At 46.0% G+C, this 18,894-nt stretch overlaps 1 protein-coding gene across 1 annotated transcript in view; it reads left to right on the top strand.

The window, feature by feature from the left end:
* The window catches only part of Kpna7 (karyopherin subunit alpha 7), a 28,148-nt gene extending 12,109 nt beyond the window's left edge, over positions 1–16,039 (top strand). Inside the window, exons 6-10 of the mRNA XM_008824034.2 lie at positions 458–721; positions 5,590–5,823; positions 8,079–8,261; positions 11,791–11,937; positions 15,961–16,039. Of these exons, the coding sequence (XP_008822256.1) occupies positions 458–721; positions 5,590–5,823; positions 8,079–8,261; positions 11,791–11,937; positions 15,961–16,005 (873 nt within the window). The 3' untranslated portion in view covers positions 16,006–16,039. The remainder of the gene's footprint in view (positions 1–457; positions 722–5,589; positions 5,824–8,078; positions 8,262–11,790; positions 11,938–15,960) is intronic.
* Positions 16,040–18,894: the final 2,855 nt, after the last annotated feature.

The following is an 18,894-nucleotide window of genomic DNA, read 5'->3' as shown; positions in this document are numbered from 1 at the left end:
GCTAGATGGTTCAGCAGTTAAGAGTGCTTGCTGCTTTTACAGAGGCCCAGAGTTCTGTTCTCAGCACCCACATGGTGGCTAACAGCTTCCTGTAACTCCAACTCCAGGGGGTTCAGATGCTCTCTTCTGGCCTCTGCAGGTATTGCACACATGTGGTGCCTTTACAAACATGCAAGCAAAACATGTATACACATAAATAAAAATAAATAAAAAATAAAATCTTTTTATAAAATAAGTCATCCACTGAGTAGGGAAAGAACTTGTGAAGAACACAAATCTCCCAGGAGCATTTAAATATGAAATATAGAGCTCCTCATTTCTGTTCCTGATGTATATTGTTGCCTGAGAAGAGTTCTTTGAAGCTCAAAAACTCTGGTCCATGCTGGTCAATAGCATTGCTCAGGGATGGGAAGGGCACGTCATGTTCACATGTTGTCTCTTCTGCACCTCATCACAGATCACGTTTCTGCGGATCATCACATGGACCCTGTCTAATCTGTGCCGGAACAAGAACCCGTACCCTTGCAAGGAGGCGGTGAGGCAGATGCTGCCTGCCCTCATCCATCTCCTGAGTCATCATGACAGTGAGATCCTCTCCGACACCTGCTGGGCCCTGTCTTACCTCACCGAGGGCTGTGACAAGCACACCAGCCAAGTGGTGGACACCGGGGTCTTGCCCAGGCTGGTAGAACTCATGACCAGCTCAGAACTCAATATCCTGGTAAATATTCCAGATCTTACCCCTGTTGTAAGAACTTTCACGTTAGAGACTGTGGGTCTGGGAATATACCTCAGTTACTAGAGCGCTTGCCTAGCATGCATGAAGCCCTGGGTTCCATCCCCAGCACTGCATAAACTGGACATGGTGGTGCACACCTGTAATCTCAGCACTTGGGAGTCAGAGGCAGGAGGATTAGAAATTCTCTAGCTACATAGTTCAAGGCCAACCTGGGCTACATGAGGCATGTCTCAAAAAACAAAACAGAGCAGATTAGAGTCTATGAGTCAGATCAGCCTTACCAGACTCTTCTCTGGGTCACTCTAGGTCTTCCCCTTCTGTTGTAATTCTTACGTGGAACCCACCTTGCCATCTGTTCTTTGCCACTTTCTTTTATTTATTTATTTTACTTTATTATTTTTATTTTATGTGTATGAGTGTTATGCCTGCATATAGGTAAGTGCTCCTGTGTCGTGCAATGCCTGCAGAGGACAGAAGAGGCTGTTGGATCCCCTCGAACTGGAGTTACGGACAGTTGTTAGCTGTCATGTGGGTGCTGGGATTCAAAACCAGGTCTTCTGCAAGAACAACCAGTGTTCTTAACCGCTGAGCCATCTCTCCAGTCCCTCTTTTCCACTTTCTAGCCAAACATTTGAATCTGCTTTGATCTTAGATCCTAGGGGGTGTTAAAGAACTTACTTTTCTCTCCATCTGCGAACTAGAAACATATGGAGAAGAAGTGAGTAGGATTTGCATATAATCCTTCCACCCAAGGATGTATTATAACCATCTCTCCCAGGGATTTGTGGATTTTGACTTAAACAAGTTGGCTTATACTGGTGTGTGTGCGTGTGTGCGCGCGTGCGTGTGTATACATGGTTTGTGTATATGTATAGAGCGCATCGTAATGTTTGAATTAATTTTGCAGTTTTGTTGTGGGTTCTTAATTTTTAAAAAAGTTTTGTTTGTATTTTATATGTATGATTTTGTTTTCTTCCCGCATGTACATAAGTGCACCAGTGCCCATGGAGGCCAGGTGAGGGCGTCAGATCCCCTGGAACTGGAGTTGCAGATTGTTAGCTGTCATGTGGGTGCTGAGAACCGAACCTTGGTCCTCTGCAATAGCAGCCAGTGCTCTTAACTGCTGAGCCATCTCTCCAGTCCTAAGAAAGTAACTTTTTCTTTTGCTTTTGTTTTGTTTGTTTTGTTTTGTTTTTTTGAAACAGGGTTTCCCTATAAACCCAGCTGGCCTAGAACTTGCTATGTAGACCAGGCTGGCCTCCATCTTATAGAGCGCCACCTGCCCCTGCCTCTCAAGTGCTGGGATTAAAGTAACTTTTAAAAGAAGTTCTGAGGCCCAATTGGTGTTATCTGTGCCTTGAGGACTCTGTAGAGATGCTCCCTCCTTTCCCTTGAGTGGCAGGTGATTAGCTGGATGAGGTGTGAAAACTCTAGAACACTTGGTAGCCTTCACTGGGGACAAAGACAGACAAATCTACAGTCAGACGTCCTAGGATGCTTACTGCCTTCAGCTGCACCCTAGAGCCATTCCAGGGACCTTCAGAGCGACTGTGAGGGGCTCATGGATCCATTGAGAAACGCCATTGGGATCTTATTAGCTCCAGTTAAATACACAACAGAAGCACAGAGCCAGTGTGAGCACAAGTCCATAACAGGGGTCACAGGCAGCCTGCATTTCCCCCAGGTAGGGTTGCTGTGAACCTGGGTGTGGCGGCACACGTCTGAAACCCTAGCACCTGGAGTCCGAGGAAGGAGGGTGCAGCGCTCAAGGCCAGGGCTGGGGGTGTGGCTTAGTTGGTAGAGTGCTTCCCTAGCATGCACGAAGCCCGGGTTCCTTCCCCAGCATCTCATAAACCAGGCATGGTGATGCACACCTATAACCCCAGCACTCAGGAGGTGGAGGCAGGAGGATAGAAAGTTCAGGGTCATCCGCGGCTATTTATTGAGTTTGAAGCCAGTGTGGGATGAGAACTCGTCTCCAAAGATGAAACAGAAAAAACAACAACAACAAAAAAACCCTACAGAATTTAAGACCAGCTTGGGTTACACAGGGAGATCCTGTCTCAAAGAAAAAACAGTGACAAAAGGGGCTGGAGTGATAGCTCAGCAGTTAAGTGCTCGTAGTGTTTTTGCGAAGGACCTGAGTTTAACTCCCAGCATCCACATCAGGAGACTCTCAACCACTTGTAACTCCAGCTCCAGGGACTCCCCACAGCCTCTTCTGAACTCTGAGGGCACCTGCACTCACATGCACATCCACAAACATATGCACAAGGGGACCTGGGGCATGCCAGCTCCAGGGAGTCCGCATGAGTATGCTGGACTGTGTGGGAACTTAATCACTCAGGACAAATGTTTTCCTCACCTTAGATGCTTTTATGTTGATCTCAAAATTCTGAACTCAGGACTTGGAACATAGGAAAGAAAATAAGTTGGGAGCCAAGATGGTGGTGGTACAGCCAGGGGTCTGGTGCGACAGTGATGGCAGCGACTCTGTGCAATGAGGCAAGAGGGTGAGGAGCTGTTGGTGCTCCTCAGACCCAACCGTAAGCTCCCCAAGGGCCTGTCCTGGGGCGCAATGAAGGTGAGGAGTTTTAAGTAGGAAATGACTTTCATGTTTCAGTCAGAGTAAAACATGACTCCAGTAAGATGTCTTATCGTTTGTCCCCGACCAAGAAGGAAGATGTGAGAACAGCAGACACCAAAAAGCCAACCAGATCCTCGACCACGAAAAAGAAAACACTCAAGCTGGGGTGGTGGCGCACGCCTTTAGTCCCAGCACTCGGGAGGCAGAGGCAGGAGGATCTCTGTGAGTTCAAGGCCAGCCTGGTCTATATAATGAGTTTCAGGCCAGCTGGAGCTACAGGAAGACCCTGCCTCAAAAAGACAAAAAAAAAAAGGAAAAGAAACACTCAGTCCATCTGTCTCCTTGAGCGAAAGCAAAAAGTGGTTTTCTCCAATACTGATGCTCCTCTAGCAAGAGATTCAAGGCAGAAAGTAACTGTTGGCTCCGTTTGCTGCATAGAAGCCAAAATACTTTCTTAAATACAAGTATTATCATGTGGACGGAGCGATGGAGACAGGAAAATAGTAGGAACTAGTGTAATTGAAATTATGACCCCTCCCATGAGTCAGGAACTCCGGTTGTTCCCATGAGCCTGAAGCTGTGATCCCTTCCCGTAAGCCTGGGAGAACCGTGAGCTATGGTTCCACACTCCTCTGGTGGTGGGCTGATGGTGGTTCAAATTGGAGGATGGAGGGCTTCCCGATGTTGGGGAGCAGTTTCAGCCTTCTCCGAGTGGCTGCATGCCCCACAGCCTCCTCCCCTGAGGTCCCAGGTTGTGCACAGCAGTGGCTTTGCCTCTGTGTTGTGTTTATGCTAGGGACAGGGGAGTCCTCTTGGGACGACTGATTCGAACGGACTTTCTACTTCCCTTGATGGCCAGTTAAGGTTTTGACTCCACACATGGTCCTGGGCACTCAGGCCTTGACGTTGGACCTTTCTCATTCCTGGGCACCAAGAGGTTTTCCATCATTTTCTGTCATGACCTTCGTTACCACAAACAATGGCATAGAGTATGTTTTTATTGCCTAGAACTATTTTAAATATTTTTTAGATATGTTCATTAATAAAATTCCAAATATTGTTTGTTGCTTTTTAAAAACGATTTCTTGGCCAGGTGTGGTGGCGCACACCTTTATTTCCAGCACTTGGGAGGCAGACACAGGTGGACCTCTGTGCATTCAAGGCCAGCCTGGTCTACAGAGTGAATTTCAGGCCTGCTGGGGCTACAAGGAGACCCTGTCTCAAAAAGACCAGAAAAAAAAATATTTCTTTTACTATTTGTGTGTGTGAGTACTGCACATGTGTGGGTGCCCAAGATAGCCAGAAGAAGGTGTCAGAGGCCCTGGAGCTAGAGTTATAGGCAGTTGTCAGCTGCCATGTGGGTGCTGCTGGGATCTGAATTCTGGTCTTCAGGAAGTGCTCTTAACCACTGAATCATCTCTCCAGCCTACCAACTAATTCACTTGCCTCACTTCCTGTGTGCTGGGATTAAAGGCGTGAGCCATGCCCAGTGTACTGGCCTCCTTTGTGTTGCTATGACAAGGCTTTTTTTTTTTTTTTTTTCTTTTTTTTTTTTTTTTTTTGAGACAGGGTCTCATGTAGTTCAGGCTGACTTGAATTCACTATGTAGCTAAGACTGACTTTGAGACTTTGGTCCTTCTGCCTCTACCTCCTGAATACCAAGATTATAAGCATATGCACCACCATGCTTGGCTTATGCAATGTTAAGGGTGGAACCCAGGACTTCATGCATCCTGGACAAGTACTCTACCAACAAGGTTACATTCCCTAGCCCCCAAAACAACAGCATTTCTTTTTTGTTTTTGATTCATGTATTTTCTGTGTATGAGTGTTTTGCCTGTATGTATGTAAGTGCATCCATGCATGCAATGCCTGCAAAGGCCAGAAGATGGTGTCAGATCCCCTGGAACAGGAGTTATGTGTGATTGTTAGTACCGTGTGGGTGTCTGTAATTGAACCCAGGTTCTCTGCAAGAGCAGTCCGTGCTCTTAACTGCTGAGCCAAGTCTCCAGTGTGACGGCAGCATTTCTTGATAAAGGTGTCCCTTACCCACATCCAATCTTGAGCTCACCCTCTTGAGAAGCAGAAGTACCTTGAAACTATGTAAAAATAGTCATGAGTGTGTTGACCGAATAATTGCTACAAGCTTCCAGAAATCTCTCTGCTTAGCCCAGGGACTGTTCAGGGGACAGAGAACCCAGCATGGGCTTCACTGGTACTGTGACAGGTTTACAATACTTAGACCCTCTCCTTGTACTTCCAGACACCTTCTCTCCGCACAGTGGGCAACGTTGTCACAGGGACGGATTACCATACCCAGCTGGCCATTGATGCCGGTATGCTGAAAGTGCTGCCCCAGCTCCTGAGGCACCCCAGGTCATCTATCCAGAAGGAAGCCGCCTGGGCCCTGAGCAATGTGGCTGCAGGACCCCGCCATCACATTCAGCAGCTGATCATGTGTGACCTGCTGCCTCCTTTGGTGGCACTGCTCAAAAATGTAAGTGGCAGAGCTGGGGAGAGAGTTGGTAAGGTGCCTGCCATGCAAACATGGGTATCTGAGTTCAATCCCCAGCATTCTCGTAAGAAGCTGGGCATGAAGCCACGTATTTGTTGTCCCAGCACTGGGGAGGCAGAGACAGGAGGATCCCTGGAGCTTGCTGGACCAGCCAACTTAGCCTAATGGGCCATCCCCAGGTCTCAGTGAGAGACTGTCTCAAACAAGGGGCTGGTAAGATGGCTCAGTGGGTAGAGGTGCCAAGCCTGATGACCTGAGTTCAATTCCTGGATCCCACATGGTGGAAGGAGAGAAATGGTTCCTGCAAGTTGTCCTCTGACCTCCACATGTGTGCTGTGGCACTCATCCCCCATCTCCCTCAGGCACAAATAAGTTAATATAATAAACATAAAGTGAAAACTCCTGAGGAACAACACCCAATGTTGACCTCTGGCTTACACATGCACACATGCACCACCACACATGAAACTCATAGGCACACACACCCAACACACATACCAAAAAAGATTTAAAAAAGAAAACCACCCAGTTATTATTCAAACAGTACACCTCTCAAACCATGTCTTTTGAACTATAAGTATTTGGGGTTTTTCCTGGTTTTTGAGACTATCTCACTAGCTCAAGGTGGCCTTAAACCCACCCTCCTTCCAACTCAGCCTCCCAAATGCTAGGTAGGCTTGTAACTGTGTGCTATAGTACCTTGGCTTTCCTGTTTGGTCTCTGTTTTGTTTTAGGATTATTTGTGTGTGTGTGTGTGTGTGTGTGTGCGCGTGCGCGCGCACGTGCGTGCAGTACTTGTGGAGCCCAGAAGAAGGCGTCAGATTCCCTGGAGCTGGGGTTACAAGCATTTGTGAACTGCCCAGTCTGGGTGTTAGGTACCAAATTTGGGTTCTCTGCAAGAGCAGTCCATGCTCTTTAACTGCTGAGCCATCTCTCCAACCCTGGTTTTTGTTTTTGTTTGTTTGACCCTTAGGGCAATTGTCCCCAGCTGTAAAATGGGAATAACTCATCTGCTCAGGAATCAAAGGACCATAGTAAATGAGCCAAGTACCCTCTGTTCACAGAGAAGATGGATGCATGGATCAATATTTTAGTGGTCTTTCTCTATAACCTTGGCCTGGCTTGGTCCCCTGGACCATGTCTCTGTGCCTGCTATATAATTTGTCCACCAAAAGTTTTATTAGGCAAAAAGATTTGAAATGTAGGCACAGGTCACTGTCATCTAGAGCCCTGAGTATAAGTCCTAGTCTGTATACATCTTCTGGACTGGTTTATGTTGGCTTCATTTCCCATATCACCACATAGAGAACTGAGTATACTTGGTCTTAGAGCCTCCCTCTCAGCTGGTGCTTGCCTGTGGGAGAATCAGGAGTTCAAGGTCATCTTTGGCTACATAGTGAGTTTGAAGCCACAGGAGTTTGAACTACAAGAGATCCTGTCTCAAAAACAGACCTGTTGGAATCGATCTGTTGACTTCATGGCTTCTCTCAAATGTTCTTTTCTTATCAAGAACTGGACTGGAGAGATGGCTCAGGGGTTAAGAGCACTGGTTGCTCTTGCAGAGGACCTGAGTTCAGTTCCCAACACCCACATGGCAGTTAACAACCATCTATAACTCTAGTTCCAGGGGATTCCGTGTGCTCTTCTGGCCTCCCTGGGCATTGTACAACACAAGTACCCTTACATACATGCAGGTAAAACAGTCATACACATAAAAATAATAAAATATTTTTTAAAATAATTGGAGGCAGGGAGCCAAGACATTCTACATAGATTGTGTACGCAGTCCTAGCTATCACCAGCTGACCTGGAGTGAACCAAGTCAAGGCCAGGCATGGCCTTGTAATCCCAGCGCTCAGGAGGCTATGACGGGAAGAAGATTACAAGTTGAAGGCCAGCGTAGGCTATATACCGAGTCCCAGGCTAGCCTCAGCTATATAGTGAAACTGGGGATGTGGCTCAATTAGTGGAGTGCTTGCCTAGCATGCACAAAGCCCTAGGTCCAATCGCCAGCACCACATAAACCAGACATAGGCAGTGTTCACCTATAATTACATCACTGGGAAGACAAGGAGGAGGATCAGGGGCTCAAGATCATCCTCAGCTCTGTAGTGTGAGTTCAGGGTCAACCTGGCTTACTTGAGGCACTGTCTCAACTAGAAGTGAATCAAGTCAACATTACTTTCCATATTTCCCAAAGGGGAATATGTGAGGAATGCAAGCCTCTGTCTCCACAGGCAGAATTCAAAGTCCAGAAAGAGGCCGTGTGGACTGTGGCTAACTTCATAACAGGGGCCTCCATAGACCAGTTGTCACAGCTTGTCCACTCAGGAGTCTTAGGGCCACTGATAAATCTGCTGACTGCCCTGGATGTGAGGATTGTTATCATCATCCTGGACATCATCTCTTTCCTCCTCCAGGTGAGCTGTTGAATAGGCTGATATGTAAACAGTAATCATCAACTGAATATATCATATGTACTTTCTTTTTAAGCCCCAATTGGCTTGGAACTCACTATATAGACCAGGCTAGGCTCAGACTCACAGAAGTCCCCCTGCCTCTCAGGTGTCAGGATTAAAGGCATGCACTACCATGCCTGGCCTTAATGTGCTTCTTAAAACCTATGTAGGGGCCACCAAGATGGTTTTGTAGGTAAGAGGTGCTTGCTGCCAAGCCTGACAACCTGAGTTTGATCCCTGGGACACATGGTAGAAGGAAAGAATTAACTCCTGTAAGTTGTCCTCTGACCTCCACACATGTGCTGGCATGGGGGGCAGGGGTGGGGAGGGAGAGAGAATAAAGTAAAAATGTTTTAAAAAACCAACAATTTTGGCTAGGGATGTAACTCATTTTTAAGTGCTTGCCTAGCTTGCATAAAGCCCTGGGTTCCACCCCAGCACAACATAAACCAGGTATGGTAGCTCACACTTGAAGTCCTGGCACTCGGGAGGTGGAGGCAGGAGGATCAGGAGTTCAAGGTCTTCCTCAGCCACATGAGACCCTGTCTTGAATGAACAAATGAATGAATGAATCTTGAGTGGAATTCTATTTCTCCCATTCCTCCCAGATCCTGTGGACAACACAGAGATATCTCAGAAAAGGACCCCAAGCCAAGTTTGACAGCATACACCTGTAATCCTAGCACTCAGGAGTCAGAAGCAGGAGAATCTCAAATTAGAGACCAGCTGGGGTTCTACCGCATATTTGAGGCTAACTTGGGCTACCCAGTTAGTCCCAGGCTAGGAAAATAAAAAAAGACCATGGACTCTGTTTTCTCAAATGAATGTCTGTTCCCAGTGCTGAAAATAGACCTTGTTCTAATGGAGCCTGTGCACTACTGATGCATGGGACAGGCACTAGCTGGTCTATGTGGGGAGTGGTGGCTGTCATATGCACAGTGCTGGGGGGAGGCATGTTTTCCTTGGAGCATCTTGGGTAGAGATTTGAAAGTGAATGGGTCTTGTGGACACTTGGGAAGAACTTTTCCAGGCAGAAAGAATTGCAAGAGAGAGGCATGAGAAGCTCTGCAAATGAACAGGGACAGAGAGGGAGCCTACCAGATCATGCAGGGGCTGGGAAGGAAGGAGATTTGTCCTGTGTGACACAGAGACATCCACCACAGGTTGGAAACAAAAGTCAGCTACTAAGTGCTCTGTGTGTGTCTATGTCTGTGTTGTATGAATGTGTATGAGTTCATGTGTATGTATGGTTACATGTGCATTAATGTGGAGACCAGAGGTTGATACAGGGTATCTATCTCATTTTCCACCATGTAGATTCCAGGGATGGAACTCAGGTAGTCAGAATTCACTGCAAGCACCTTTACCCACTGAGCCATCTCACTGGCCCCTCTATACCTTACTTTAAAAAAAAAAAAGAAGAGGGGCTGGAGAGATGGCTCAGCGGTTAAGAGCACTGACTGCTCTTGCAGAGGACCCGGGTTCAATTCCCAGCCTCATACACATAAAATAAAAATAATAAAATATTTTTTAAAAAGATTTATTTTATTTGAGACAGGGTCTCCCTGTAGCTCCAGCTGATCTGAAACTCACTATGTAGACCAGGCTGGCCTCAATCTTACAGAGATCTACCTGCCTCTGCTTCCTGAGTACTAGGATTAAAGGCATGTACCACCATGCCCAGCAAGATTTATTTTTACTTGTGTGTATCTGCAGAGATACACAGAGACCTGCAGAGGCCAGAAGTATTGAGTGCCCTGGAGTTGGAGTTACAGGCCGTTGTGAGCTGACCGACATGGGTGCTGGCAACCCAACTGGGGTCCTCTAGGAGAGCAGTACATGTTCTTAACTGCTGAACCATCTCTCCAGTCCTATCCACTTTAATTTTCATTTTGTTTTATGTTTTTTTTTTCTTTTGAGACAGAGAGTCTCTGTAGTTCCAGCCAGACTGGAACCATGCAGACCAGGCTGGCCTAAACCTCACAGATACATCTGCCTCTGCCTCCCAAGTGCTGAGATTAAAGGTCTGTGCTACCACACTGAGTGTCCACTTTAGTTTTGAGATGAGATTTCTCACTGAGCCTGGAATTCACCCATCGTGCTGGACAGTGGGCTGCATGGATCGTTCAGTCTCTGCCTCCCTAGTGCTGGGATTACAAGTGTGTGCTACCATGCCTGGCTTCTTATGTGGGTGTTGAGGATCCAAACTCAGGTCCTCATGCTTGTGAGGCACTTTACCTACTCAGCCAGCTCCCTAACTGCACCATTAGGCACTTCTAAACAGTGAGTGTAAAGCCAGCAAGATGACTTGACCATTAAAGGTACTTGCCACCAAGTCTAATGACCTGAGTTCAATCTCAGAACCCACATGGTGGAAGGAAACAACCGACTCTCCAAAACTGTCCTCTGACCTCCACACGCATACATGGTATGTACATGCCTGTGCATGTGCACGCACGCACACACACACACTAATAATGACAACAATAAACTTAAACAGTGTCCTCTTTGAGACTAAGAATATACTTGTGAGAACAGCAAAAAGTTAGCAAAGATAAATTCTTTATTTTTATTTTATGCATGAGTGCTTTGCCTGTACGTATGTAAGTATATTCATGCCACGCAATACTCATCGCCCTGTCTCAGTCTCCCAAGTGCTGGGGTCACAGGTATGCACCACCAAGCCCCACTCTTATCTCTGGTTTTCAAAAAGACACAGTGAACCATCAGGGATTAAGTTATGAAAAATGTGTGGGACAGGCTTAGAAGGTACAAATCCTGAATTGTTCTGGGCCATGATAAGACAATGGCATTCCCCACAGAAGGGACAGTAAGGACAAAGGGTTGAAGGAACAAGCATTGTGTGTGGTGAGATGAGGAGAATAACAAATACCCTTAATGAATGAGCTGGGTATGGTGGTGCACATCTGTAATCACAGCACTTGAGAGGCGGAGGCAAGGGGATCAGGAGGGAAGGTCATTCTTGGCTACATAACAACTTCAAGGCCAGCCTGGGTTACATGCCATTCTGTCTCGGAAAACCAAAATGAGTGCTGGAGAGCTGGCTCAGGTTAGGAACACTGGCTGCTCTTGGCAGAGGACCCAGGTTCAGCTCCCAGCACCTGCATTGGATGGCTTGGTGCACTTAACATATATGCAGACAAAACACACATATACAATAAAAAACTTTTAATGAATGCATGAATGAATCTATGGGTGAATTTCTGTGTGAATGCATCCATGCGAATGCATTCCTGTGTGAATGAGTGAACAGATGCATGTGTGAATTCACAAATGCATGCATGTACACATGCATGAGTGAATACTGAATGAATGAAACGGAGCTGTTTTGCTATTCCAGTGGGTGTCTCTGACCCTCCCACTGGGCTGGGTCTGTTTCCAGGGAGGAAAGCTCCCTTGGGGGCCAGCAGAGGTTCCACCTCCCCAGGCACTCAGGGTCTCCTGATTTTGTTTTTTGCCCCGCCCCCAGGAGGCAGGCATGCAGAGTGAGAAGGAAAGCCTGTGTGTTCTGATAGAAGAAAGTGGCGGTCTTGATAAAATTGAGGCCTTACAGCTGCATGAGAACCAGCACATTGGCCGGGCAGCTCTGAAGATCATTGAGAACCATTTCTGTGAGGTGAGTGACTTTTGAGTGAAAACAAGTTCCCTGTGTCCTGGAGGCCACCAGGCCACCACTTTGCCTGTGAGGGTGCCTTGAGACAGGTGACCAGACAGACTGGCTTCTCTCCTACCTTTCTTGAGCTCAGCTGGGTGCTTCCCCTATGGGTGGCCTTGGAGTATTGAGAAGGTTGTCTGTGAATTGGGGAGATGGCTCAGTGGTAAGTGCTTACTACACAAGCACATAGATCTGACTTTGAACCCATGTATAAAAGCTAGGCCTGGTGGTGCACATTTGTAATTCCAGCACTGGAGAGGCAGAAAGAGGCGATCCCTGGGGCATGCTGGTCAGCTAGGCTAGCCAAATCATCAAGTTCTAGTCCAGTGAGAGACTTTGTCTCAAAAGAAACCCCAGTAACAATGTGAAGGGGCTGATGAGATGGTTCAGTGAGTAAAGGAGCTTGCTGCCAAGCCTGATGGCCTGTTTGATCCCCGGGACCCACACAGTGGAAGCAGAGAGCTAAGTCCTGAAAGTTGTCCTCTGACCTCCACTTGTACTGTGTATTAGGTGTACATCCACCCACATACATACACATACATGTATGCACACACATACATGCATACACACATGCACACAACAAATAAATGTTAAAACCAAACACTATGGGTAGATCCTGAGGAATGACAAATCAAGGTTGACCTCTGGCCTCCATAAACACACATACATACATACATACATACATACACTCAAATACATGTACACATTTACACACATACACATGTGCACACATGCACACATAATAAACATGTACACATCCATAAACACACATGTGCATGCCCATATGCACATATACACATGTGCACACATGCACATATGCATATATACATAAACATATATGTACATGAAGCTGGTCGAAATTCATGGGAGTTCGTCCCTTTGGCTTAAAACTTTAATTTTCTTGCCTCTTTGTTTTTATTTTTTAAATTTTGTTATTTTTATTCTATGTGTATGAGTGTATTGCCTGCATGTGTATAAGTGCACCTGTGTCGTTCTTGCATCTTTTTAGGGAGATGGAGAGGGAGGGGACCAAACACTAAAAATGACTTTCTATTCAAGAACGCAAGCAGTGTATTGTCTGACCAGAAGCCTCAGAGATCCACCTGTCTTCATTCACCCAGTACTGGGGTTACAGGTCAAACCTTTTTTGTTTGTTTGTTTAAGACAGGATCTCTCTGTAGTCCCAGCTGGCCTGGAACTCACTATATAGACCAGGCTGGCCTCCATCTCACAGAGATCCACCTACCTCTCCCTCCAAGTGCTGGGATTAGAGACATGAGCCACCACACCCAGCCATACCCAGCTTTTTTACATGAGCACCAGAGAATGAAGTCAGGTCCAGCTTAGCTTTCAGAAAACCTTTTTTTCCCTGACTGCATTTTGTCTCTTTCTAGAATTACAGAATTTGGAGATGAGTTATACAAGATGTTTCTGTTTTCTATGAATCAGGAAATGGGGATCAGATAACATTAAAGTTTTATAAAGACTTATTGAGTGGTAAAATATACATAAATTTGAATTTTGCCAGTACACCACTTATCTGGGTGTGGTAGCACACAACTGTAATTCCAGAACTCAGTGGGTGAAGGCAGGAGGATCAGGAGTTCAGTCAGCCTGGACTACATGAGACCCTGTCTCAGAAAAACAGGGATGGGAGGGCTAGGGAGATAGTTCAGTCGGGTAAAGTGCTTGCTGCACAAACATCAGAATCTAGATTTGGATCCCCAGCATCCATGTAGAAAGCTGGGCACAGCAGCACTTGAAATCCCAGCACTGAGGAGGCAGAGACAGGAGGACCTCGGGCTCACTCGCCAGTCAGTGTAACCTAATCAAGGAGTGCCAGGTTGAGTGAGAGACCCTGTCTTAGAAAAATAAGGTAGAGAGCGATTGAGGAAGATACCTTATGTCAATCTTGCCCTCTCCACATGTGCACAAACACCTACACATATATGCACACACGCAAACATGCACACACACACCACATATACACATAGAGCCAGTCACAAAAGAACAAAAATTCTGTGATTCCAATTCTGTGAGGTCCCAAAAGAGTGATCAAATTCACAGAGACAGAATGTGGAGAGTGGTGAGTGCCGGGGCTTAAGCAGAGTGGAAGGCGGGGTGTTAGTGTTTTAGTTTTGCAAGATGAAAAATTATAGCGCTAGGTAGCATGTGTATGTTCTCAGTACCAGTGAGGTTTACCTAGCAATTAAGATTGGGCCAGTGAGACAGGTCAGTGAGTAAGGGCACTTTGCTGCCATGCCTGACAATCTAAGTTCAATCCTTGGGACCCCATACTGGAAGGAGAAAGTTGACTCGCACAGATTGTCCTCTGACCTCCACATGTGCCTTGGAATGTGCATATAGACCCAAATGTAAGAAAAAATTGTTAAGATGAAGCTAAACCCAGTCCTCATGTGTGATCCTAGCATTTGGGAGGAAGAGGCAGGAGGATTAGGAGTCTTAGGCCAGCCTTGGCTATAAAGCAAGATTGAGATTAGCCTAGGCTACATGAGAGTGAGACCCTCTCTTTCTTGACAGCTTGTTTGGAGGTTCTAGCAGGGGAACACAGCTGCTTGTATACTCTTGACTGAAGACCGGTCCTCCTCTATCGGGAAACGTCATCCTCTTCGACCGAGTGCACAGCTTCGGGAGGGATGCACGTGGAACATTAAGGGAGGAAGGGGACACCCGCCTAGCCAGCTAGATCAGCTGAATCAACCCTGGCAATCAATGGGGTGACAGATGTTGCAGCCAGATTGCCCTCAAATTCAGAGACCCTCTTTCTTAAAAGAAAAAAAAAAATGAAGCTGGCCAGATGCAGTAGTATACATCTGGCATCCTAGGACTCAGGAGAATTGACATTTAGAGGCCAGTCTGGGCTACATAGCATGATCCTGTCTCAAAAAACTACAGCAAACTTTTGTTGTGTATATTTTGTCACAGATACAACTCCATTTAGAGCCTGTCTTAAGGTCTTGGAGAGATGGTTCAGTCAGTAAAGTGCTTGTGGTGTAAGCATGAAGACCTGAGTTCATTCTCCAGTGCTCATGTGAAAATGTCCAGCATGGCTGGGTGTGGTGGCTCGTGTCTCTAATCCCAGCACTTGGGAGGCAGAGGCAGGTGGATCTCTGTGAGATGGAGGCCAGCCTGGTCTACATAGCAAGTTCCAGGCCAGCTGGGGCTATAGGGAGATCCTGTCTTAAACAAACAAACAAATAAAAACAGCTTGATTTGTAATCCCAGCACTGGGTGAGTGATCTCTGAGGCTTGCTGGCCAGCCAGCCTAGCTTAATGGGTGAGCCCCAGGCCAGGAGACCCTGTCTCAAAACAATAAAAAAAAAAACACCCTAGGTTAGGACTAGAGAGATAGCTCAGAGGTTAAGAATGCACACTGGGGCTGGAGAGATAACTCAGCAGTTAAAAGCACTGGCTGCTCTTGCAGACAACCCAGGTTCAGTTCCCAGCACCCACATGGCAGCTAACAACCATCCTTAATGCCAGTTCCAAGGGATCCAACACCCTCTTCTGGCTTCCTGTGGCATTGCACACATGGGTGCACTTAGATACATGCAGGGGAAACTCATACACATAAAAATAAAATTTTAAAAAATTTATTATTTTTATTTTATGCGTATGAGTATATTGCCTGCATGTACATAGGTGCACCCGTGTCGTGCAATGCTGTAGCAGTCAGAAGAGGGCATTGGATTCCCCTGGAGCTAGAGTTAAGGACGGTTTGTAGCCACCATGTGGGTGCTGGGAATTGAACCCGGGTCCTCTGCAAGAGCAGTCAGTGCTCTTAACCACTGAGGCATCTCTCCAGCCCCAGAATTAAAAAAAAAAAAATTTACATGATCTTTAAATACTTTGCTCCTCTGAGGGACCTCAAGGTCACTTGAGACAAATTCTAGAATTTCTTAAAGCAAGTTCTAGTCCATGCTGGGAGCCTTGGGCTCTAACAGTGTCTGTTCTTCCTTGAAGGATGAAGACGGTAACAGTTTTCCTGGTCCAGGGCCAAGAGTATGAATGTATGAAGCTTTAAAACGCATACAGAGCCCCTCACAGCTTCACAATAACCAGGCGATGAAAGGTTAGCAACTTTGAGAAAATCCATGCCTGCCTTTTACTTTGTCACTTGTAAAGTTTTTAAAACTTAATAAAATGTTCAATACTTTTATCTCTTGTGGTTTTATGGTACTTGTTGCTATGACAAAATGACCTGACAACAGCAAATTAAGGAAATATTTTGGCTCACAGTTTGAGGACACAGTCCACCATGATGGGAAGGCATGGTGGCAGGAGTGTGAGGCAGCTGCTCACATGGCATCCACCGTCAGGAAGCAGAGAGATGAATGCTGGTGCTCAGCTCGCTTTCTCCTTTTTATTCAGTCCAGGACCCCAGCTCATGGGGTGGTGCTGCCCACATTCAGGTTGGGTCTTCCCTCCTCAGTTAATCTCGTAAACCTGTCACCAGGGGCGGGGAAATGGCTCATCAGTTAAGCCACTTGCTGTACAAGTGTGAGGACTGGAGTTCAAGTTCTGACTGCACCCCCAGAAATCTATATAAATGTCAGGTGGGTGTGGTGGCATGCATGCAATTCCAGCCTTGGAAGGTGGAGACAGGATCCCCAGAGCAAGGTGGCTAGTGAGGTTAGCCATATCAGTGAGCTCTGGGTTTGATTGAAAGACTCTGCCTCAATGAGTAGGGTGGGAGGGCAATGGAGGATGATTCCTGACATCAGCTTTGGGCCTCCACATGCACGCATACCCACATGAAAAACAAGAAGAAAAGAAATCTTTCACAGACACACCCAGAGGTTCGTGTCCTAGGTGAGCCTTTATCCTATCTCAGTGGTGATTAATACTAACCATCACAGAGTTGGATTTTTCTTCTAATTATTTTTAAATTTTCATTGTGTAAATTCATTGTACATGGTATGTACTGTGTTACATAAAGATGCTTTTAATTACATTTATTTGCATGTGCACACGTGTGTGTGCCACAGAGCATGTGTGGAGCTCAGAAGACAATTTTCAGGAGCTGGTTCTCTCTTTCCACCATGTGGGTCCTACAGACCCAACTTAGGTCATCAGGCTTGGTGGCAAGTACTTCTATCCTCTGAGCCATCATGCCAGCACCAGGGTATTCTCATACAATTATATATTGCACATTGAGTATACTCCCTCCAGAGTGCTGGGATTAAAGGCATGTGCCACCATGTCCTGCTATGTATTTTAGAAAATCTTTTACTACATTTGTTGGGTGTATGAGTGCATGTGCACATGTGGAGGTCAGAGAACTACTTGGTTTGTTTTTTTTTTTTTTTTTTTTGTCTTTTTGAGACAGGGTCTCCCTGTAGCCCCAGCTGTCCTGGAACTCACTATGTAGACCAGGCTGGCCTTGAACTCACCGAGATCCGCCTGCCTCTGCCTCTGCCTCTGGGATTAAAGGCGTGCGCCACCACACCCAGCTAGAGAGAACTACTTGTAGGAATCAGTTCTCACCTTCCAACATGTGGAACCAGGGATTGAACTCAGGTCATCAGTCTTGGTGACAAGCACCTTTACCTGCTGAGCCACCTGGCTGGCCCTCTGTTTCAGGGTAGGTACTTGTAGCTATAATCTTTCCTCCTAATAATGCTTCATTGTCCCTGGAGGTGGTGTGCTGTGTTTTCCTTTTCATTGGATTCAAAGAATTTTAAATTTCCTTCTCAATTTCTTCAGAGACCCAATTTTCATTTGATAGTGTGTTGTTCAATCTCTCTTCATGAGTTTGCTTGTGTTCTGCAGTTTTTCTTGCTGTTGATTTCTGGTGTGGTTCCACTGTGGTCGGACAGAACATAAGAAATTATTTAAATTTTTCTACATTTGTTAAGAAATGCTATGTCAGGGCTGGAGAGATGGCTCAGCGGTTAAGAGCACTAGCTGCTCTTGCAGAGGACCAGGGTTTGATTCCCAGCACCCACATAGCAGCTAACAACCGTCTGTAACTCCATTTCCAGGGGAATCCCATGCCTGCTTCTGACCTCGGTAGGTATTGCATGACACAGGTACACCTGCATGCATGCAGGCAATATACTCATACACACAAAATTAAAAAAAAATTAAAAAGACATGCTTTCTGTCTTGGTATGTGTCTATTTAGAGAAAGTTCCATGGACTTCTGAGAAGAATGCATATTCTGCAGTGTTTGGTTGGAATGTTCTATAAATATCTGTCAGGTCCATTTGATCTATGATATCATTGAATTCAAATGTTTGACTGTTTCTGTCAGGATGATTTGACTGTGGGTGAGAGTAGGGGTCTAAAGTCACCCACTATTATTGTGTTGTATTAATCTGCCTTTACATATAATAGTACTTATTTTATGAAATTGGGTGCACCCATATCTGGGGCTACATGTTTAAATTTGTAACGTCCTCAGGTCAGTGAGATGGCTCAGTGGGTAAAGGCTGCCAAGTCTGATGCTCTGAGTTCAATCCCTGGAACTCACATGGAAGGAAAGAACTGACTCCTGAAAGCTGTGCTCTGTCCTCCACACCCATGCTGTGGCATGCATGCACACATATACACAGAAAACAAATATTTAAAAATTGTGATGTCAAGCTGGGCATGGTAGCACATGCCTTTAATCCCAGCACTTGGGAGGCAGAGGCAGGCAGATCTTTGTGAGTTCGAGGCCAGCCTGGTCTACATAGTGAGTTCCAGGACAGCTGGGGCTACAAGGAGACCCTGTCTCAAAAAGACAAAAAAAAATTGTAATGTCCTCTTGACAGATTATTCCCTTAATCAGTATAAAGCTATCTTCTTTATCTCTTCAAATGTGGGGTTGAAGTCTGTTTTTCCAGGTATTATGCTTGTCCATAGTTTCACACTTGGAATACCTTGTTCCTTCCCTTTACCTAAGGTGGCACC

Source organism: Nannospalax galili, unplaced genomic scaffold (genome assembly GCF_000622305.1).
Source record: "Nannospalax galili isolate Female #2095 unplaced genomic scaffold, S.galili_v1.0 scaffold809, whole genome shotgun sequence".
Taxonomy (NCBI): domain Eukaryota; kingdom Metazoa; phylum Chordata; class Mammalia; order Rodentia; family Spalacidae; genus Nannospalax; species Nannospalax galili.
Note: the sequence above shows the minus strand (reverse complement) of the source record. Positions and strands in the feature narration are given on the sequence as shown.